At 47.7% G+C, this 23,635-nt stretch overlaps 2 protein-coding genes and 1 non-coding gene across 3 annotated transcripts; all 3 read left to right on the forward strand.

Moving 5' to 3' along the window:
- Positions 1–322: 322 nt before the first annotated feature.
- dpt (dermatopontin) lies at positions 323–5,061 on the forward strand (the record flags this gene model as incomplete). The annotated part of the gene is made up of 5 exons (XM_084472829.1): positions 323–338; positions 1,000–1,402; positions 3,809–3,934; positions 4,025–4,132; positions 4,407–5,061. The coding sequence occupies 5 exons, from the start codon at positions 323–325 to the stop codon at positions 4,471–4,473; spliced, it is 720 nt and encodes a 239-aa protein (XP_084328955.1). The 3' UTR covers positions 4,474–5,061.
- Positions 5,062–11,981: 6,920 nt separating this feature from the next.
- Positions 11,982–20,630, forward strand: zbtb11 (zinc finger and BTB domain containing 11). The gene is made up of 11 exons (XM_084472816.1): positions 11,982–12,479; positions 12,795–13,003; positions 13,259–13,490; positions 14,131–15,035; positions 15,376–15,576; positions 16,158–16,472; positions 16,798–17,221; positions 17,684–17,801; positions 18,344–18,502; positions 18,763–18,938; positions 19,448–20,630. Exons 1-11 carry the CDS (start codon positions 12,170–12,172, stop codon positions 20,161–20,163), a joined length of 3,765 nt encoding a protein of 1,254 aa, XP_084328942.1. The 5' UTR covers positions 11,982–12,169; the 3' UTR covers positions 20,164–20,630.
- A 407-nt stretch (positions 20,631–21,037) lies between these two features.
- LOC311353708 (5S ribosomal RNA) lies at positions 21,038–21,156 on the forward strand. Its single transcript, XR_014637087.1, has one exon. It is a non-coding gene; the product is annotated as a 5S ribosomal RNA (ribosomal RNA).
- Positions 21,157–23,635: the final 2,479 nt, after the last annotated feature.

Raw genomic sequence — 23,635 nt, forward strand, 5'->3', positions numbered from 1 at the left:
ACACGCACGCACACACACACACACACACACACACACACACACAAAGTGTGTTTGACGTTACAGTCAAAGGAAGCAACGTGCATCAAGGCCTAGATTTGCCGGGCGCCAGCAGCATTGCTCTGAATAGACTTTCTTAAATAGCATGGCACCTATAAATAGCCCTCAGCAGACTGCTCCATTTGGACGCTGTCTCACACCCTCTCCACCAGTGTATCTGACGGGGCTGACTTGTGTGAGTGTTGTCTGAGTGTTTCAGTTCCATCGATTCCCTCACTGGATGAAACGCGTGCAGAACGCACACAGTGGAGGGCTAGAGACGTGTATGGTAGTTGAAGGGAGTAAGTTCCAGCTTCTCTTCTCTTCCGATGGTCTGTAGTGTGCTTGCATACTGTTGTGTACTGCATGCATACTGGAATGTACTGGAAGTATCGGGTACTTGTTTGGTCGTACGTGTTATTTCGATAACTGCCAAAACGCTATCGTAGAAGAATGTAATGGTCGATAAAAGTTTATATGATTGTTTTTATTGAGAATATTATAGAAGTCTGTATAAATCATCTTCACAGTAAATCTGATATTTTATTGACCCAGCACGCGTTTGTCTGTACTTTATTTCTGTTAAAACCAAATGTTACTGACCATAAACCTATATTTCTTATCTAGTTAAACAAACAAATTACAGACATTCACTTGGCCCGCACGACGTTGCGACTTCACCCCTACACCGTCGCAAAGTTCACACTCCAGGAAGTAATTAGACTAAGAACAAATATTTGAATTGAATTTCAAAGCAGACTCATTCCCTCACTATAAAACTCCTTGGTGGCGCGTTTAAGGAAGCCCCCGGATCTCCAGCGATACCGTCTCCATACACGTCCTCTGGTCCACCTTAAAACCCACAACACACTGATCCACTCTGGATCTGGGTTTGGTGTGCACATCATCACTGATGGGATCATCGGCAAACATCTGGGCTACAAAAGGCTCTGCGCTCTACAGCGGAGCCACAGCTGTGTGGAGCAGCCGACCGGACCGGACCAGACCAGACCACCCCTTCAGACTCCTCTCCGACACCGAGTCCCCCCACCTACGGCCAGAAGCAGGCCTCTACCATGTCTCCCAGCCTCCTCCTCTGGACGCTACCGCTGCTGGCCTCGCTGGCGGCGGCCCAGCACGACCCCCATGACCCCGAGGCCTACGACATGTCCTGGGTCAACGGCTACCGCCAGGGCTTCAACTTCCAGTGCCCCCACGGCGAGGCCCTGGTGGCGGTGCGGAGCTTCTTCAGCGAGGTGCAGGGCTCCGACCGCCGGTGGACCTTTGAGTGCCAGCCCACGCCCGAGGGACTGGGGGAGCCCACCGACTGCTGGTGGGACGACATCAACCGCGCCGGCCTTGAGTGGTGAGTGGAGGCTCCTTCAGTGGGTCAGAGTTCACCGCACGGGGAGCGCAGTTCCCCTCATGCTGGGATCAAAGCGTTTTATATAGTGCACTTCAGAGTAACAGTGTTCATATGTAAGCCATTACTGTTGATTGTGATGAACGGTGATTATGAACGATTGTTTTGGCTACAGTGTTGGTATAGTGCAACTTTTATTGGTTTATTCAGGCATTATGCACTTCAAAAATCGAAGTGTTTTATTGTCAGATGTGCAGTATAACATTGTGTGTACTGAAACTCATACGACAAGGCGAGGACCATGTAGGTAGTTAAAATACACACACAGTGACAAAAAGCTGGAAGATGGAAAGGTAAAGTTAGGGGTAAAGGAAACTGAGTCAGTTATCTTGGTCAGTATGTGAGGATGGCTACAGTTCAAAGTGTGCAGACTCTTAGCTTACCTCCATTTTCAATTCAAAACATCTCACTGACTAACATTAACTAGACCCGTCTGCCTACTCTCATGCACTTTGTTTGTGGGAAAACATCTTTGTTTGACATTTGTTCAATTTGACTGCAAGTTGTATATGAAATCCACAAGAGGAGATTTCAACACATGGAAAAAATATTTGGAGGAGAGGAGATGCTTCTTGTTCCAGGGAGCAGATGGGGTCGGGGTTGTGTGTGTATGTGGGGGGTGGGGGGGGGGGGGGTTGGTCTTATCATGTTGTACCCTTGTGTTGAACGATTAACTCCTGAAGGGCACTGGGTAGGCTACTCCACATCACATCTCAGTAGCTCAGTCGTTTCTGAGTTACTACTGCGCTGCGGGCCATGAAAGGTCAGTATTGCCACCCAACACACGGCCTGCAGGGAGTGCTCCCCCTCGCCGTGTTGCCTTAACAAACGGCTGCCTGTCCTGCTGGCACAGGCTCATCTCCCCGGGACCATTACGAAACTACAGCTGGAGCAGAGCACAGCTGTAGGATCCAACATTACTGTCCTCGGTTGCAATGTGAACATCGGTGGTTTTGGCTAAACAAGTGCGTCCGACTGCTTGTTTTCCTTCTACAGGAATCCCTTTACGGTTACTGTAATTACACACATGCCTGGGAAAAATAAAGCTATGTTTTGTTTTTGTTTTTTTAGCCTAGCTCATCTGAAGCCATCGATCAATCACTTCTGTATGACAGCAGAACCACGTTAGTGACGTTTCACTTTGCTGATCCTCAAACATCCTCGTGCTGAATCCGGAATGAACGATTTTGGTCAAACACTTTATTTGGTTTAAGTGTTTGACCAAGTCAACACGTAACCAAATATCTCTTTCTTTGGCAAGATGTCAGTAAGCTGAGGCCCAGGGCCAACAACATTGCAACCACCATACTATCCGTGCTTTTACATTGTAAAGTGCAACAGTGGTCAACGTTTACTGGTCACAATTTGATCAAAAGTATTGAAACATATATAGAAGTATACATGTGTGTTTACTGTGTGATGGGGTGTTATTTCAGTTACCCCAGCCTATACCAGCGGCTGCTCCATGTCGGACAGAGAGAGCCTCTGAGTCCCCCTCCCAGTGCTGCGTTCTCGATCATCGGCCGGGCACAGTGCATTAGTTCTGCTTGAGTCCCCTGCCCAGCACCCGGCCCAGCAGCGGCCCAGCAGCGGCCCCATGAATCAGGCCTCGGCGCTCAGCCTCACAGCCTCTCATTAACAAAGCTGTCCGTTTAAATGACGCTCTGTGAATGAGACATGACTGCAGTGGGGAAAAAGGGAACGGGCTATCCCCATTGGCTGGAGCGCCTGTGGGTTCACTCACCGTGTTGCCATGACAAACGTCTGCCTATCCCGGTGTGACGGCGGCTTCGGGGGCAGCTGGTCCACGTTCTTGTTGTGCTGACAACGGGCCATACGGGCTGCCAACACGCGGCTGTTTACACCACGCGCTCCGCGTTCTAACCTTAAGGAGCCTGGATGGACCGACACGGGCGCCGTGAGGATGCGAGGGGGTTGTTGTGTCACTTTATGGTCACACTCGTTTTTGAAAAACACGTTTGTGCGTTCTTAAGCTCTGGCCACGTGAACTTGTAGCTTAGTTATTGGGATTCGCTCGTTGAGTCGGACAACGGACGGCTCTCCCGACCAATCGTGTCGCTTTTCTGGGTCTGATCTGGTCTGGTGACAGAAGGTTTGTCCTCTTCCTCACCTGGAGCCATCCTAGAGCGAGATTCCCTAACTCCCACCTGCTCCTTCATGACGTGTAACTGAATGAACTAAGTCGCTAAGTCGCATAATGTCTGCTTGAAGAAATGGCTCAACACTTGTATGTAACAAAAACTAGGATGAGGCTGCAGTCATGAAGCCATTTATAGCACATCTGTAATCATGCTAATGCTAATGATGCCCCCCCCCCCCCCTTTGCAGGACTTCAACGTGTACCCAGAACGGGATCGCAGCGGGGATCCAGAGCAAGTACTTTGAGTCGGTGTTGGACCGGGAGTGGCAGTTCTACTGCTGCCGCTACAAGCGCCGCTGTCCCTACTCCTGCATGTACGCCAAGCCGGCCCGCGCACATGCTGACACTATACCCTTCAGTTCCCTGTGCCACTCTCACTAACCCCCGCCCGGTCCGGTCCACAGGAAGACCAGCGATGTACCAGCGCAGTACCAGGAAGAGGCCGAGATGATCGTGCCAGTCTACGGGTATTTCATCCGCGGGGCCCAGACCACCTTCAGTGGAGTGCTCAGGTGGGCTTAAACCGGTTCCTCCTGTCAACCAGTTTCCTGTGTGGGTTCAAACTGGTTTCTCTACTAAACCTGTTTCTTGGTTAAGAAGGGAGAAGGATTAGGCTAGAAAAGCACTTTATTGTGTATTGTATTGTGTATTGCACTGTATTGTACTCTTCTGAACTAGTTTCCTCATTTCTCTTGGGGGTTAATACAGTACATCTTATCTCATACAGTGCAAATCATTCTAAGAGTTTATAATAACAGGCGTTATCGTTTCTCTCTTTTTATCCAGGGATCGGCAGTGGAAATATATCCTGTGCAGAATGACCGACCATGACTGTCCTTTTGAGAATTTATAGACAATAGGCATCTCACTGTTACTTGAACAAGTATAACAAGTATACAAACACATATTCTTTGTCATTGAGCGCTTAAAGGAAAAACATTACGAAATCCTTAGGCTTCTATCATTGAGGGCTCTATGCTTGTGTTTCAGTCTACATATGTCAACAAAACCCTCCAACAACATTTGAATGAGTCCTTAATCGTGACTCTTTGTTGAGATCTACTTCCTGACAAGCAGGAAGTACGTTGCTATGTTATTGTTCATACATAAACTAATGACGCTTCATCCTACTCATGTCTTTAATGCTTTTCTTTTTATTATATATCATATATTCTGACAAGTAAAGTTGATTACGTGATGTTCATGTAACAGTAACTGTCTAATATTAACTTTGTATGATCACAATTCATTCTTAATACTCAATCTATGTATGAAGATCTAATTATTGAAATGGACATTCAGTTAATCTATATTATTACTTTTATAAACATCAATAGGCCTACATACAATTAGTCAAATAGGGAATTTTTGGGAGTGTGCCCCCTATGGTTTGCTGGTTGTTGTTAAACATCAATAATAACAAAATAAATAACTAAAGGTTGTTGCAGTAACCTCTGTTTTTTCACCAGAGGTGGTGCTGTTGAGGGGGTTGGATTTTACCACAAGGTCACCCTGTAAATTAGACCTTTTTTTTTTTACCTACACTTCACATGTAAATGAGTTACATTTCAACTAGTTTCATAGTGTGTGTAAGTAGGTATTGTACATCACAGTCAAAGCCGGCTGAAAGCTAGCTAAACTCAAGTCAAGCGTTTTTCTGACCTTCTATTCTGGCGTTAACGACCGGGGACCATGTCTGAGCCCGTGGCCATCTTAAAGGGAGCTGGGGACCGAGCCAGCGTCTTTGAGCTTTGTTTGTTTGTTTACGGCAGTAGTCGCTGTCTCGGGGCAGAGAGCCAAGCGCTCGGCACTGGGCCACTGCTGGCCCCGCCGCAGCACCCGAGGGCGGCCGTCCATCTGACGACCCGCTGGAACCCCTCGGTCACACTACACTCTAATTGGATGCAATTACTGCCCAGTGGGCGGAGCTTGTATTGTCTATAACGAGCTAGCTAGCCGGGTGTGTAATTATGGGTGAGGGAGGACGTTTTGTCTTGGTTCAACCAGGAATTAAAGGATTTAAGCTTTGGATAATGAAATTCTAAAAAAGAAATTCAAAATATGCAGTATATTTAAAAACACATCATTCAAAAACATTGCTGTTGTGTCAAATGTCATTTTTTATTTTAAATGCTATGCGTGTGTGTGTGTGTGTGTGTGTGTGTGTGTGTGTCTGTGAATAAGCTTCTGTGTGTGTGTGTGTGTGTTTGTGTGTGAGTGTGTGTGTCTCCCACCCAACTGAGGAACCCTGACCTGGGGCCCCTGGAGGACTCTCTCCCCCGGCCCCAGCGGGTCCCGGGGCCTCACAGCAGCCTGTTTATTTTCAGGAGTCTCTGCTGCTCTACTCTCACTGGGGATCAGACAGCTGGCCAGCCCTGCGACACACACACACACACACACACACACACACACACACACACACACACACACACACGTGGTAGCCTACTGTCTGCTTAAGAGTTGATATGTTTGTTTGTTTGTTTATTTGAGATTGCATTTATTTTTCCTTATTTTGCATATGTCTAAGTATGTGATTGGGTATGTCTGTTTGTGCGTGTCTGATTGTATGTTTGTGGTTTGTATTTATATCCAAGTGTGTCTTTACATCAGTACGTGTGTGTGTGTGTGTGTGTGTGCATATGTATGGTGTGTGCATGGTATGTGCATGTGTGTGTGTGAGCATGTGTTGAACAGCCGTTCCCTGATTGCCACGTTTGTTCTCTATCAGAGCACCATTGATGAGTGCTTTTTCTTGCTGGGAGATCCAACCTTGTTAACAGACTTCTATCGTTTCAGTTCAGGTCCATTCCGTTTCTGTCTTTGTGTTCTCCACTCGTCTTATTTACGAAACATATTCTCAATCTCAAGCGTTCAGTATTGCATATCCAGTTAATTCCATTAAGTAATGTGATACCGTAGCTTTGCTAAAGTGTTATGGAGGAAACACACACCATGGTTAATGACATATGTGCTGATTATCTTCCAGTACGAGACAATTACGAAGAACCACTCTGCTATAAATAGACCAGCCCTAATCTCCAGATTCAGAAGGGAGGCTCCCTGGTGGACAAAGCAAAGGTCCTCTCTGGTATTTTGAGTCTGTAGTTACATGACAGGACTTTTATTTTACATGAATCCTTCATCCTTCATCCCAGACCACACGTGATCCAATATCAGTACAGAGTGTCCATGAATTCCGCAGACATTCCGCCGCAGCTTTGTCTCATTTCCTCAAACCTTGAGGCTTCAAATGCACTGAGGATCTGGATTATGGGGTGACTAGGTGCTCTCTATGCAGGCTGTAGTTCTTACAGAGTCCCGTGTATGTATCTTTTATGTGGCACGACCCACCTGTGGAGGTATGTTTGGAAATGGTCCCAGTCAACTATCTCTATGCTGTAAAATAAGCGATTACAATCTCATTTTCATGCACACTCCCCTTTTTAGTCTTCAGACAAATGAAATGGACATGCATATATCTTTAAGATAAAAACAGGTTTATAGCGGTCATCCGAAACCCACTTTGGACAGGTTCTAAACCAGTCTTTCAAGGTTGCAAACCAGATCGGTTTGCAGTACCCAGGTTGACCACCACATCGAGTCTGAACCCAGGAACAAGGAAGTCCCCCCCGAGCCATAAAAACGGCAGTGTTCTCTTGTTCCTGGATAACCATCCCTCCATTACATCCTGCATGTGGTCATCCTCTGTGTGTTTGGGGCTCGTGGGAAATATGTCTTAATACTCGTTGAGCGTTGAAGCTCAGAAGGTTTCCCCTCGGACCGGCCCTACGGCATGGCTGCCTGAGGTATCGGATCATGGAAAATATGGGATAATTCTAGGTTAACACAATAAAAATCACAGTCTCTAAGTCCCTGGGTGTCTTCTGCAGAGGAAACAGTTGAGGGTTGGGAGTCAGCCAGTGCATTGTGGGAACAGAGGGGGGGGTTGCGTGTGTAAGTTGAGCTGGTGACCCTCTGGTTCCCAGCCTTCTCACCACCTTCTCTACCGCCCCCCCCCCAACCCCTCATCCCCCCTCCCCACCCCTCATCCCCCCTCCCCACCCTCCCGCTCCCCTCCACAACACAAAGCTGTGTTATTACAGGCTCCTCTTCACGCATTGGTCGGATTGGTTGAAGCTGCCCGGCATAAATTAGAAGCTTGTTTATGGGTCTGTGATGGCAAGGCAGCTGAATGGAGAGCAGAGCTCCGGGACTAGAAAAAAGGGAGAGAGAGAGAGACTCCGGAACTTTCTCCCGGCTCTTTGTCTCTCTCATTGAAGGACGCTGGGCGGCAGCATGGCCTGGAGATAACAAAGTGACGTCAAACCGTTTTGGCGAGGATGTGCACAGAAATTCAACTAATTCATACCCTTTTAATGACCTACAGGCTTTTAATTATTTCAGAGACAGGTCATTAAGGAACAGGTGGGGGTTATGGGGCATCATGCTCTTGGATGCCCACAGTGTCTGTAGTGTAGACATAAGGGAATCGAACCCAGAACATTTTGGGATTCTGGGATTGAAACAACCTAACTACTAGAATATCAGAACTAGTTGGAGGTGAGAGGTCATGAGAGTGGTGTGTGTGTGTGTGTGTGTGTGTGTGTGTGTGTGTGTGTGTGTGTGTGTGTGTGTGTGTGTGTGTGTGTGTGTGTGTGTGTGTGTGAGAGGAGAGAGTGTTAATCTTATTGGCCGGCAGCCCAGGCAGAGGAGAGAGCAGGACTCACTAACAGTATAGTGTAACAAAAAACAGCACTTCTCGCTCTATGGAGCACGTACTCACACGCCCACCTACCTATCTCCCCCCCCACACCCACACCCACACCCACACCCCCTCATCATGTTGGACTCTGATGAAAGCTATTCATGTGATGCAATGCTAATCTGAGGAATGTGTAGACCGACCTTTTTACCATGCAGGTCGTGACCCCATTTGTATGATACATGCGTTTGAGGTCACAGTAGACTGCAGACTGTATAAACTGTATCATCTTAAACTTTAGATGTTTGATGAAACATTTTTGTATCATTTTCTTATCATTTAGTGTGGAGACACACTATGTGTGGGAAAGCAACACGGTTGTGAGGTAGTAGAAGGATGTGAAGAGATTACATTTGGTATTTGTTTAGGTCAGATTATATTATGTTAGATTAGGATGGATTCTGAATAGGGTTAGGTTATATTATGTGAGATAAAGTTACATTCCGATTAGGGTGGGTTATATATTATGTATAACATAGCATGATCCTGAATCTGTGGGATTAGGGGTTTTAGCGTTAAACTGGAAGTGAGAATATGTTAAAAAATATATATATTCTGATTAACTACAACATAACAGAATACAAGCAGATTGAAGGTTGAAAATAGAGGAAGTGTCAGACTTTCTACCAGTTACTGTTACTGACAAATGCAAGGTGTCAGCCCCACTCCATTACCTATATGACTAAAGGAAGAGGGAGAGGAAGCAAGAGACCAAAGCAGAGTGAATATAATAGAGTGCATGGAGAGAGAGAGAGAGAGAGAGAGAGAGAGAGAGAGAGAGAGAGAGAGAGAGAGAGAGAGAGAGAGAGAGAGAGAGAGAGAGAGTTTTTTTAAGAGAGTTTTAGAGATTTACATATTATCCCTTAGGACAACACAGGTGTTGATACCCATTACTACTTGGTAATATCAGGTCTGTAGTCTTTTTGAAAACCCTGGTGCTTCAGCATATCCAGAACTCCTATGTACCCTAATCCTAGCCATGAATGAACGTACATTTCATTCAAAGCTGTTGATTTACATGGAGACTGTAACTGAGGCAGCCACTCCCAGGTATTACTGGTCTGTTTGTAATTGTACTTCTACATCCTCCTAGTATACGTTGGGTTCCCGCTCCTGTTGCAACTTGTTTCAATGAATGATACCCAAACGTAGTTCTCATACCCAGGCCGGGTGATATTGGACCAGTCTGTTGGGTAACTTTATTACCTCCTATCAACCGTCCTCTCGTCCCGAGACTCACCGCAGGGGAAAAACAGGCCTTTATCTTGTCAGCTTACCAACTGGCTACCAAGACAAGTTCAAACACCTCAAACACCGCCTTATAATTCGGATCAATCTGAGAGAGAGAGAGAGAGAGAGAGAGAGAGAGAGAGAGAGAGAGAGAGAGAGAGAGAAGAATGTTGTTAACTGTGGCCCACTTTTTTATGTTGTCATCCATCTTGTCCCTGCAGTGCATTCTTGGGTCAACACTTCTACTGAGACCTTGGTAGTATGAAACATTTAGTGGTTTGATTCAGTGAAGCCTTTTATATAAACAACAAAGGTTACTGTTCACAATGTATTAATACTGCAGTGTTAGTGTATTATTACAGTGTTGAATGTTAGCAGTGCTGTTAGTCTATTTGTTTATCACGATGAAACATCAAACATATAACAAAATAACAGTACACTGTGGCAGTAATGTGATCAGAATGATCTTTAAAATATATGTTTTTAATGATTGTTTATTGTTTTTTGAGGCGGCAACATCCTATGTAGTTAGACGGTCATTTAATTGCATCACTTGAAGAGACGCATACTTTCATTTCACTTTCATTCATTTAGCCTCAAGGTGAAGTCTTTGTTGGGGTTACTCTAGTTTATGGTCTCAGTGTGTGTGTGTGTGTGTGTGTGTGTGTGTGTGTGTGTGTGTGTGTGTGTGTGTGTGTGTGTGTGTGTGTGTACACAGTCAACACAGCGTAACAATAGGCACGGGCCGACCCCACAACTTCACGTGAAGACAATATGGGCACACACACCCAACACACACAGACCATATGCACACTGCACATAGTAAACACTATGCACGCTGGCCTCTGTACGCACATCTCCATCACTCTGTTGTTTATCCTGTAAACACATCTTTCTATTTTACTTTTTAGCATTTTACTAATTATTCATTTAGCAGACACTTTTAACTACAGTGACTTACTTAGTTAAAACAAGTATAAATGTGTCAAAGTACAAAATGCTACAAATATATATACAGGGAAGCAATATACAAGAAGAATACTATATTAATAAATACCAATATTTACCTGAGGGAGTGTTTAAACAGTGCATAAAAACATTGCAAGAAAACAGTATATCAAACATCATACATGTCCTTAAGGAACAGGTTGGAGTTAGGACGTTGGGGATGGAATCCAGAATCTTCCAGAGACGGAGCACTCTAACGACCATCCTACAGGATCCTGCCCATATTCTTATTCTTTGTTCAGCATTCCCTTGTTTTAATTTCACAGTTCCCTTCGCTGCTTGCACACCTGACGTGTTATCTGGTAGGGTAAAGTGTTAAAGGAATAAAGTCAAAGGATAAAGTGTGACAGTGATAAAATTCAAGCATAGTGCGCTATCTTATATTTTCCCCTTCTGGTCTGTGAAGATTCATCACCTGCACTTGTGATGTCATGAATATCTGCAACAGGCGACAATGGAATAAATGTACCGCTCCTATCTGCAGTGGTGTTTTGTTATTAACCAGACCTCGGCTGGAGGGATGGAGCCGGTTGGGACCAGATCATAAAACCATTTGTTAGCATAATGTTGTGGGGTTGCCTGGAAACTGCTTTTAAGAGCTGTGCATATATCTCCCAGCATCGGCACCAGGCAGGCTTATACTTCTCCCAAAACGCCACACGTGTAGGAGAGCCAGGTCCTATTACCAGCAGGTTGTCATCGTTCTGTGGGCACGTGGACACCTGGCTGTCTCTAAATAGCAGAAACTCTTGGGGGTTTGTGTTGTGGAAATCTTTAAATACACACATTTGTGATGCAAGTGACTATCTGACTAGTTCACCCAGTGAGGTGTTTGTGGTTTCTAATCCTGGAACCCCTAAAAAATTATGTCTGGTTTATATTGTTGTTGTAGTTAATCCAATCACAATTAATCAAATGGGCCTTCGTTCCCCCCCCCCCCCCCCCCCCCCCCGCCCCATCTTTTTTAATCGGAGATTGGATTGGAGTAACTATCATAACCTCTCTCTCTCTTATACACACACACACACACACACACACACACACACACACACACACACACACACACACACACACACACACACACACACACACACACACACACACACACACACACACACACACACACACACACACACACACACACACACACAAAATGGAATAGAATACAACTTAGGTAATCAAAGTAGCAGATATGTTTGGGTGTAACGCCATCTAGTGGTGAATGACGTAAACGACAACGAGGGTAAAGAAAAAACAAAAACAACACGGGGCTCTTCCGTGATCATTACGCAGATTCCGGTTGTGCAGCAGCCATTTTGTCTGTTCAAGCAAGTCTACCCCTGACGGTCACCAACAGCAGTTCCACCTTGGAAAAAAAAAAACAATTTAAAAAATACTGTGACTGCGTGTATATTTATGATATGTAGCGCCAGGGAGTCAGGTTAAAAATTGTGTTCCGTTTTTTAATGTCGTGAGAGGAGCCCCAGCTCCCTCGAGACAAAAGAAGCAACCATTCAGAGAGACAGCCCGCTGCGGGGGAAGCTCAGCCATGTCGAGCGAAGAAAGCTACTTGGCCATCATTCGCTATTTGACTGACGAGCGGGAGCCGTACGCGCCGGGGACTCACGGCAACACCAAGAGGAAGATCCGCAAGGCCGCCGCCTGCTACGTGGTGAGGAGCGGCACCCTGTACTACCAGCGCCGGCTGAAAGGCCAGAAGGACTTCACGGAGCTGGAGGTGGTGCTGCAGGATGGACGCAGGACGGAACTTATCAACCAGGCGCACATTGCCGAGGAAGGCGACCACCTCAACCAGCAGCTCACATGGGACTCCATCTCTCAGAAGTACTGGTGGAGAGGTAGGGGCGCGTCTGTTATCCTCGACTCGATTAAAAAAAATTAAGTCTGCTAACTTATAATGACGAAACATAGTACAGGTAAACAATATTCGCCGTGATGCTGGTGACAGTCAGTTTGAGCCGAGCCACCCCCTTCCCGGCTTAATTATGCGCCCTCTGCCGCCACCTACTGTCACGGGATGCTGCCGTCTTTGTTGTGGCGCGTTTATTTTAAATCCGCTGACGTCACGCTGTGTCTGCATTTTCTTTGTATCGGATCGGAGGTTTGCGATTAGGACGTTAACTCAGAAACACTGTCTCCATTGGCGTCCGCAGGTATTCTCAAGCACGTCAAGGACCACATCAGGGAATGCCCGGCGTGTCAGAGCCGGCGACACGCGGACGACACCACGGGGACACGAGCAGGGGGGCGTCAAGGGGGCAGACGCAGGGGCGTGGAGGAAGAGGAGGAGGAAGATGAGTTGGACTTTATGGGCTCCAGAGCCAGTGTGGGAAAGTCGTTGGGCAAACACGAGCTTGTCTTTGTAAGTGTGAAAATACACGGAGCTGTCATGACCATTAATAATCATACAACTATTAAAGGTGTGTGTGTGTGTGTGTGTGTGTGTGTGTGTGTGTGTGTGTGTGTGTGTGTGTGTGTGTGTGTGTGTGTGTGTGTGTGTGTGTGTGTGTGTGTGTGTGTGTGTGTGTTTTTGGGGGAAATTATATGTCCCTGTGTGTGTGTGATCTTGTACTCTCCCTCTGTGTGTGCGTTTCATTAACGTGTCGACGTCCTGCAGGTGGACAGTAAGGGCGAGGTGAACCAGTTCCTCCCCAGACACAGCCAGACCATGCTGGACAAGCTGAACACGCAGCGCCTCAACAACCAGTTCTGTGACATCACGCTGCTGATCGAGGGGGAGGAGCATCGCGCGCACAAGGCGGTCCTCGCCGCCTGCAGCGAGTACTTCCACGAGCTGTTCGTGGAGAAGGGCGCCGTGTCCACACACGAGGCCGTGGTGGACCTCTCCGGTACGTTGCTGACCTCCGTGCATTTCATGTCGCACGCGTCGTCTCGTGTTTCTGTCCCGTTGAGTGATTGAGCGGGGATGTAACGACGATGCAGTCGACTCACGATGCGATGCTTATTCCTGATTTTTCTTTTCTATTTCTATTTTTTTTATCTATTTTTTCTATTTCTATTCCTGAGTTTCTTTTGCAAAACGAGTTAGCTGAAAAATATTCCTTTTATTTATATGAACCGTGCAAAACAGCATGTGTCCTCATGAAAAGTGCAACTGAAATTGTATTTTATCTTAAATAACAAGATAAATCAAGCCGCATCAAAATAGCTCAATAGAAAATAGAATCTCTTAAAAATAAATAAACTAAGACTTGCATGTGCATCTTGGAATGTACATGTTTTTCTTGAAGAGCCAGTGAATCTACCGTTCCAGCTAGAATTCAACACGTCAGCAGATAGGGAGTCCGGCTCAATGATGCATTCAGGAAGACTACAAACTCAGAAACCTTTGGATAGGAGTCAGAACCCCCCCAGTGAACAGATGGGATTGTTCAACTCTTGGATACTTTTGCCCCCTAGCTGTGCTTGCCTGCTGCACGCATAGCGATGTCTGCAACACTTTAGGTTAAGCCTGCCTTTTCTCCGCAGGCTTCACCAAGGCCAGCTTCCTGCCGCTTCTGGACTTCGCCTACACCTCGTCACTGACTTTCAACTTCTGCGTGATGGCGGACATCGCCACGCTGGCCCGCCACCTGCTCATGGCCGAGGTGCTGCAGATCTGCGAGTCGGTCCACAAGCAGGTGGAGGAGCAGCAGCTGATGGTGTACCAGCGCGGAGACACCCACACGGTGGTGTCCAGCCAGCCGGCCGGCCCGGAGGCCGCGGAGGAGGAGGGCTCCTTCCTGGTCACCATCCAGAGCGACGGCCAGGCGGTCGTCACGCACGCCGGCGTCGCCGTGGTGGCGGCGTCCGACCCGGAGGGGGACGAGGAGGGGGTCTTAGTGGAGCAGGCGCTCGCCATCGTCTCGCAAGCGGAGGAGGACGCGAACCTGGTCTCCCACGGCGACCAAGTCGGCGTCGAGACCGTCACGCTCATCGGCCGCGTCGCCGAGGAGGAGGAGGGGGAGACCCTGACGGTGGTGACTCACAGCGGGCAGGCCGGCGCCAGCGACTCCCTGGCGGTGGTCTCGGCGTGCCTGGCGATGGAGCGGCCGCAGACTGACGAGCTCGCCGCCGCCCAAGACCCCGCCGCCGCCGCCGCCGCGGTCAGTGAGGAAACGCCCGCCCAGCAGGGGGCGTCATCGCAGGCCGCCGGCGCACCGACGCAGGACCCCGGCCCGGACACCACCACTGCCAACACCACCACCACCACCACAGAAACATCACAGGAGGACGCCGTTTCCACGACGACCGTCGGCGAGGAAACGACAACGTCCCTGGAGGTGGTGCCAGTAGAAGCAGAAGTGGTAGCAGAGCTGGAGCCACCACCTCCCAAACGGAAGCGGGGTCGTCCCGCCAAGGTGAAGAAGGAGATGGTGGTGATGGAGGAGGAGGTATTTCGTTTTCATTATTTATTTATTTATTTATTTATTTATTCTTTCCGATTTCAATGTGCCGTCCAATTTTCCAGCATTTCAGCCAATCGGTAGTTACGTCGATGTGTTTTCAATTGTGATTGCTGGACTGTTTTTTATTTTGTGTTTATATATTTTTTTACAGATTTTATTTGTATTGTATATTTGTGCATGATGTTTTAGAGCAGGGCCAGGGACAGTGATGATTATCCCCTCAGCACTAAAGAAGAGAACCAAGCCTCAACATGACTTGGTTGGTTTACTTGGAGGTCTCCCTCCAGAGGCTCTCCATGAATGCTGACGTTCTCTGATTGTGAAGGTGGAGACGATGGAGGACACGGAGTCCCTGGCCTCCGCCCATCCCGGGGAGGAGGACGGGTCCGCAGACGGCCCCAGTAGACGGCGTCTACGGCAGCGCTCCATCGTGGAGGGGGGCTACGCCCGACTCCACATGGGTCTGGAGGAGGAGGAGGAGGACAAGAAGAACCTGGCCGTCCCGCCACGCCCCACCCCCGTCAAGGTAACCTGGGAGACCCTGCTTCATGCTGGGACCTAGGAAACGTGGCTTCGTGTTGCCATCCAGGAAATCGTGGCGTCATGCTGTGACCTGGGAGATGTGGCTTTGTGTTGTCATCTGGGTAACATGGCTTCATGTTGTCACCTAGGAAACATGGCTTCGTTTTGACTGTTGTTAAAGACTTGCTCAACATGACATGTTTAGAAAGGCAAAAGTTGACCTTGATTTATAGAACATATAGTAATTTAAAATAAACTTTTATCCTCTGCATAATTAATTAATTAATTATTATTAATGTTTTTGTGATTTATTATTGATTTAATGATGTAACGTCTGCTGTTGATGCAAAGTAGTGCGGTCCATACATTGGACGCCCTTAAGTCTGTTTTGTTCTGATGGAGGACCATATACAGGAAGTTTGCTTGATTTGACCGAGCTTTAAATAGTTTCCTAGTGCAGCTGACTACTATCGTTAGCATCATAATCATTGTTCAGAGACGGATTATCTCCGTAATATCCATTTTGCTAAAGAAAAGAGCAAGAGGTCACGGCAATGACCTCACGTTGGACTCTTTTGTTTCCAGATCCCTCCCGGTAAACCGGGACGGCGAGGCCGCCCCCCGAAGAGACCCCTGGAGGTCCCGGACCCCTCCAAACCTGAGCCCGGGGCCGACGGGTCAGAGGTCCCCGCCAAAGATGAGGCGGGGGAGGGGGAGGGGGCGGGGGAGGGGGAGGGGGAGGGGGGAGAAGCCAGCGCCAGGACCAAGGGGGGCACGGACGCGGAGGGCGCGGCGGACGGGGAACACGCATGCTCGGAGTGCGGCATGACGTTCCAGCGGCGCTACGCCCTCATCATGCACACGCTGAAACACGAGAAGACCCGCGCCTACAAGTGCAGCGTAAGTGTCTGTCCCCCCGGGACCGAAGACAGCACGGAGGGCTCGTAGTACCTTTTACTTTATTTTTGGAAAAAAATGTACGGAGTACCGATTTCTAGGGTTGTTGTCAAGCAAAGAAAGTCTCGGTCGACTGATACTCGATTCTAGGTTTGGATCTGTGTTTAATACGCTGGGTCCCAAATGGATGACACTGCAATGCGTGCCGCTGTGCCGGGTCTGATCGGTTGTTAGTCAAAGCCCGTCGGGCACAGTGTTGGTCTCCATGGTGACGTCAGCTCCACGGTAATCGTCTCCATGTTTATGTCAACGGTGACTGTCTCTGCAGTTGTGCAGTAAGGAGTTCCAGTACGCCGCCTCGCTGCGGGCCCACCTCGCCCGCCACAAGCAGCAGAGCGGCCAGCGGGCGCCGCCCCTCAAGCCCCCGGCCTCCGCCGCCGCCGCCGCCGACCCCGGGGCCGACGCGGGCGGGGACCTGGACGACAAGTCGGGCGCGCGCACCAAGCGGGAGTTCGTCTGCGACATCTGCGGCAAGACGCTGCCCAAGCTGTACTCGCTGCGCATCCACATGCTGAACCACACGGGCGTGCGGCCGCACTCCTGCAAGGTGTGCGGCAAGTCGTTTGCCAACAAGCACAGCCTGAAGATGCACCGCGCGCTGCACGACAACACCAAGCAGTTCCAGTGCGGCTACTGCAGCAAGTCCTTCGTCAGCCGCCGCAGCATGGAGGAGCACACCAGCATGCACACAGGTCCGCTCAAACCTCCACTCACGCGCGCACAAACACACATGCACACGCATAGATACAGACAGACACACACACACACACACACACACACACACACACACACACACACACACACACACACACACACACACACACACACACACACATACACATACATCTGTTTCCTAGGTCACCCTTGAAAGAAAATTTCTCGATGTAATTGTAATTTTTCTGCATTCACATACTGGTATGTCTTGGCTGTTCCGGCCGGCTATGTACTCAGGGGAACGACCAGTAAAATGGCTTGTATTAGACTCTGGTGGGTACGACCTGGATGTAGGCACTGTCCGGGATGTAGTGTTGTAACTCCCAGTGCTGGTGTATTCCTGCGGTTTTGTAGTTCCCAGACCGGGCCACCAGAGGGCAGCCTGGGGGTCATGAACGTGGAGCAGTAGCTAAGTGTGTGTGTGTGTGTCTCTCCAACAGGGGAGTCTAAATACTTGTGCAACATCTGTGGAGACACCTTCCACCGGGCCTCAGCCCTGAGCAAGCACACCAAGAAGCACCAGCCAAAGCCTGAGGTCCGCGCCTTTGCCTGCACACAGTGAGTACAGTCACCCTGTCGTGTACGCCGGGGTGAACCTGAACCACAGTTCAGAACGAGGGTCAGGCTCAGGTTGAGCCTAACCCTAAACCACAGTTCAGAACGAGGGTTAGGCTCAGGTTGAGCGGGGCGTTTCACTTTTTTTCGTGTCGTATTTGTTTCGACCAAAGGAGGGGCTCTGTAAGCGCGTGGCTAACGCAAACTCGGTCAGCAGTAGTAAACTGTAAGAAATAGGCTGTAAAGGTTTCAAATCAACACCATGAAGACAAATCAAATATAGGCAAAATACAATATCAAAATCCCCTCTGATTGCTTCATTCACCCGTGCAAATTGCAATATTTGAAGGCTCAGTTGTTTTTTAAATAGTTAATTATAATAAATTCAGTGGTGATGACTTAACCCGCAAATAAAGACTGACCAGTAATACTGCCACCAACCATGTGTAAGCTACGAAAAGCGTCAATTTTATGTGTAAAATGAAATCACTGTTTTTTTTTTTCATCCCACCACTAATATCTTGTTCCCTGTGCCTGGTCTCCAGCTGTGACAAGAGCTTCTTCGAGGCCAAGGACCTGCAGCAGCACATGAACAAGCACATGGGCCTGAAGCCCTTCCAGTGCCAGGTGTGTGGGAAGTGCTACAGCTGGAAGAAGGACTGGTACTCCCACGTCAAGTCCCACAGTGTGGCAGAGCCATACAGGTACGAGGCCCTCATGTCTGCGTCATGCATGTTGTTTTTATAGTCCCTAGGTGTACTGTGTGTGTTTGTGTGTGTGTGTGTGTGTTAGTTACACACAGTTACAATTAAAATGTGTGGCACTAAGTGTGTGTAACTAAGCGTGTGTCCTGCGGCCCCCAGGTGTCGCTAAGTGTGTGTAGCGAAGTGTGTGTAACTAAGTGTGTGTAACTAAGTGTGTGTAGCTAAGTGTGTATAACTAAGTGTGTGGTGTAACACCCCAGGTGTAACGTGTGCGGTAAGGAGTTCTTCGAGAAGGCCCTGTTCCGGAGGCACGTGAAGAAGGCGACGCACGGGAAGAAGGGGCGCGTGAAGCAGAACCTGGAGAGGGTCTGCGAGCACTGCGGCAGGAAGTTCACCCAGCTCCGGGAGTACCGGCGCCACGTCAACAACCACCAGGGTAGGCTTCACTCTTCACTCTTTATGTCGTCTTGTCTTAACTACCTTTAGAGATGACGTTCCCTGGGAAACAACCCATTTTTACGAAAAGGGGAACAAACCATTTTTACCTTTAGTTTCCATTTTCAATACACACGTTGGTTGACATTCTTAATGTTCATATGTGCATTATTTAATATATGAACCTACCGGATTCCCATGGAACTATTGTGCAGTACATTATACAATAATACCGTATCGCCCACACCAAATGTTGGTCGGTCGCTTGGTTAATTTGACATAAGTACAGGGAATGGTTTAACCTAGAGATTGGTCGTGCTTTGCACTTGGTCCTCTGAACATTCTTATAGTGCCGACAGCAATACATTTTTTCACTTCTTTATGACAAATGCACTTATTGTAAGTCGCTTTAGATAAAAGCGTCGGCTAAATGCCCTAAATGTAAACGCAAATCGAACAGAACACAACGGCGGTCTCCCCTGAACGTTTTCCCCCCCCCCCCCCCCGCAGGCGTCAAGCCCTTCGAGTGCCTGACGTGCGGCGTGGCGTGGGCCGACGCACGCTCCCTGAAGCGCCACGTGCGCACGCACACGGGCGAGCGGCCGTACGTGTGCCCCATCTGCCAGGAGGCGCACATAGACGCGCGCACCCTCCGCAAGCACATGGCCAAGTACCACGAGAACAACCTGCCGGGCAAGATCATGCTGGAGAAGGACACGCTGCAGTTCCACAACCAGGGCACGCAGGTGGAGCACGCCGTCAGCATCCTGGCCTCCGACCTGCCCCCCGAGCTGCGGCCGGCCAGCGGCGAGGCGCACCACGCCGAGGAGATCGAGACGGTCCTGATCACGGAGGAGACGGTGGAGGCCATGCAGGCGGCGCAGGCGGTCGCCGGCGGTGGCGGCGGCGACGGCGGCGGAGGCGGCGTGGCCACGCTGTCGGACCAGAGCATCATGCAGGTGGTGAACTACGTGCTGGCCCAGCAGGGGATGGGCGTCGCCGGGACCAACGGGAAGCTGGAGGAGGACTCGCCCCCAGAGGGCTCGCCCCCGGAGGAATCGCAACCGGAGGAATCGCTCCGGGAGGAATCTCTCCAGGAGGAATCGCTCCAGGTGGAATCGCTCCAGGAGGAATCTCTCCAGGAGGAATCGCTCCAGGAGGAATCGCCCCAGGAGGACATCCAGACCATGGAGGTGGAGGTGCCGCATGTGGCCGAGGTGGAGTGATGTCACTTCCGGTTTGGTTACACGCGGGGACAACAAAGTGAACGACTAAGGAAGAGGAAATGACTGGCAGCTCTTCCGTGTTTTTCTCTTCTTTTCTTTTTTTTTTTAGCACTGATCGCGACACGAACTGTATAAAATGGAGAGGGGCGTGTAAAAAATATTGTGTATTTTTTACGGAGTATGTACATAAGTAAGCCGTGGTTTATGTATTCACTGTCTGCCAAAGCCCCCCGCCCAGAGGGTGCGGTGTGAATATGTACATTGTGTACAAATAGATACTGAATACTGCTTCCACTCGCCCCGAGGTCTGTGCTGCTCTCGGGTGGACGGCGGAGGGGACGGGAACTCTTTCGTTAGATATTTTTCTTGCTTATGCTATTTTTTTGTTGGGAATGTCGTCGTCCCCGTCCCCCTTCCACAAAAAACACCTTGACCGTTAACCTTGTGTCAGACTGAAGGAAAACCAAATTAAATGACTAAATACTTCCTGCTTGTTGAGTCTTCCTTCAGTGCCGCTGCGTCTCAGCCTGCTCCTTAGGATACAAAGGCATCCTAATAATAATATCACAAATAATGCTATTACCTTAATGAGCCTTTGTTATACATTATTCCACCTAAAGGTTGCTCCCTTCCTCTCCAGGGAAAATGTTATGATAGTATTTGTAGTGCAGTTAGTCAATGTGTCGTGCCCCCCCCCCACACACACACACACTTCATATCCCTTGATTTAAGCTTGAAGTTTAATAATTTTTGTGGTTAGGCTTTAGCGTTTTCTCTTGGGGTTAGGGTTTCCTATTAGAGTTTATCAATATGTTTTGAGGTATGTTTTTTAGTTTTAGGGTCACTTTCCTATTAGTGTAAGTTTCTTACACTGGCTTACGGCCATACCACCCTGAATAAGCCAGATCTCGTCTGATCTCGGAAGCTAAGCAGGGTCGGGCCTGGTTAGTACTTGGATGGGAGACCGCCTGGGAATACCAGGTGCTGTAAGCTTTTTTCCTTTTCAACTGGAACTCATCGCCTCCACTGTCCTACCCTGCCCTGATCTTTACCGCCAACCGCTTGAGAAGCTAACGGCTGCGGCCTGCGGGAAGGCGTGGCTGGACGACCAGCCCACAACACTGTTTTACCTGTTCCGGTTGCGGTTGAGAAGAAGGAAGACTGAAAATCCATCATGTCGGTGAGTGTTGAATGTCAAAGCCTCAGTCACATGTACTGAGGAGTGAAATAAGTTTTATCGCAGATAATTGTTGTTGTTATGATGTTATGTTCCAAACACAACCCCACACCAATAATATTTATTTAATGTAAATGAATGTCAGTTCACTTAAAACTCTTTATTAACTTTACATTTTACCAATAAATGAGTGAAAATGGCCCCAGGTAGCTACTTGGAACAACCACCATTATTAACCAGTAATTAATGGTACAATTGATGCAATACTAGGTGCAATACTAGTTCAAAGTCAGAGTCAAAGCTTTATTGTCCATTCCAAAATATGTGCGAGACAAATAGAGGAATTGAAATTTCGTTTGTCTCTGACACGGTGCAATAAGAGACAAGGATACAATTATTTTATTTTACCTAAGTAATATTTACAATAAATAAATTCTAAATAGAGCAAAAATAATTTTGTATATTGCAAAGGTGAGGCAAAACAAAACGGTATAAATAAAATTAAGTTGAAAAAGAAATGGATTGAAATGTGCAATATGATATGAGGAACATTATAGACAGGTTGGCCCTCTGTTCTTAAAGGTCCCATGACATGCCACCAGGTGTGGTGTGATTAGCCGTGAGCCATTTTGAAAATCTGTCTCTTATGTCCATCTATCTATCTATTCTATCTCTGTGTGCCTCCTGACATGCGCCTCCCAAAAATTGTAATCTTCCGTCGAGGTGACTCAGCAGCAAGGGCTGTGATTGGTCTTAAATTCAACTCGCCTAATTTTGCGATTTCATACCATGAAGATGCCAAATATATTTATATACGTTATAAAGAAAACGAAATCCTACAGTTCGCAGGTCTGGTAAATGCAGCAAGTTTCGTCCTGAATGAAGCACGGTAAAGGGGCTGCCGCTGGACCTTCCAATCCGGATGTGGGCGTGGTTGGACGTCCAACTCCGCCTTCCCCCAGGCCGCAGCCGTTAGTACTTGAACCGTTTGGGAGAATTTAAGAAGTCACTTGTATCAAGTATCACTTTAATCAAGTTTTTTAAGATAAAGCTCTTTGTCAGCACATACAAGTGACTGAAAGTAAGACATGACAGCAAGAGACAAACACTTGCCGCGTTTTTACGATATAGATCCGGCCGGCGACCAAGGGAACACCCACCTAGACTCAACGCTGTGGGGGAAGACCAACTGTGAAAGATCCACTTTAAAAAAAATATACGGACAACAATCGACCCGATCATGATAATTTTTTTAATATATAGCCCTTTGACAGCATATACAAGTGATTCAAACCAAGAAATGACAGCGGACAAGCATTTGACAAAGGTTTAAAATACCGCCTTTTTGCATGAGTGTGTATGGGGAAAACGGTTTGTTTTCCCCCACGGCCCTGACCGGAAGTGACGTTTCCTTGCTTGCCGACTCGGTCTATACAAAGACTGACAACGTCTCTCCAAACTCTTTGTGAAACATGTAGTACAAAGACTGAGACTGCCAACAGGGAGCACCAGAGAGCTTTATTTGACCAATCCGATGGCTCGAAAAATATTAATATTTTTATTAAAACTTATTTTCAACCTCACTTTGCACTACAGCACTCATTTTCTGCAGGAAATGCCATTTCTAGTTAATTTTTCTCTTCGTAATTTTCACCTTTTTAAGTAGTAAATCTTTTTTCATCTATATTGATTAGTATCGTTCCTCCCCTCTTTCAACTGAGAAAGTGTTCACTTAAAACTCTTTACTGTTTACAGTTTAGGACCATTTAATCAACAAACATTTTCGTTTTATTAGGCAATTGACATTTAATCCATTATCATAGTGTGAAAGTGGTGCACATGGATGTAATGTATCTTCCAGTTTATACTCTAGAATATGGAGCAGGCTAATGCACATAATCTTTATTCATAAAAATAACATTTTGGCAGAAGTTCCTTGTTACTTTTGCATGGAATACTACGAGGTATAGATATGTTGGGTTTTAGCCCACCTATTACATTATAGCCTACATCTTTTATGGGCCACACTCTAATCAACACCTCTATTAAGATGCTTCATGTGCACATTTAGCTCAGCGTGGAACTCCATGTTGATCCATTGGGCGAGGCTCTTCTCTTGGGTGCTGGGTAGTGATCCAAGTTTCTCCAGGTTAGAGTGCTGATTATCTTGAGGAGGACCTCATGGAGAGCAAGACCAGATCTCTGCTGACCTGATCACCTCTTATGACTTTACTTCCTGCACTTTTTTGATTTCCTGTTAAGAGAGAGGAGATAAAAACAAATTAATCTCACTTT

This window comes from Micromesistius poutassou (assembly GCF_964030765.1).
Source record: "Micromesistius poutassou genome assembly, chromosome: 9".
Lineage (NCBI taxonomy): Eukaryota > Metazoa > Chordata > Actinopteri > Gadiformes > Gadidae > Micromesistius > Micromesistius poutassou.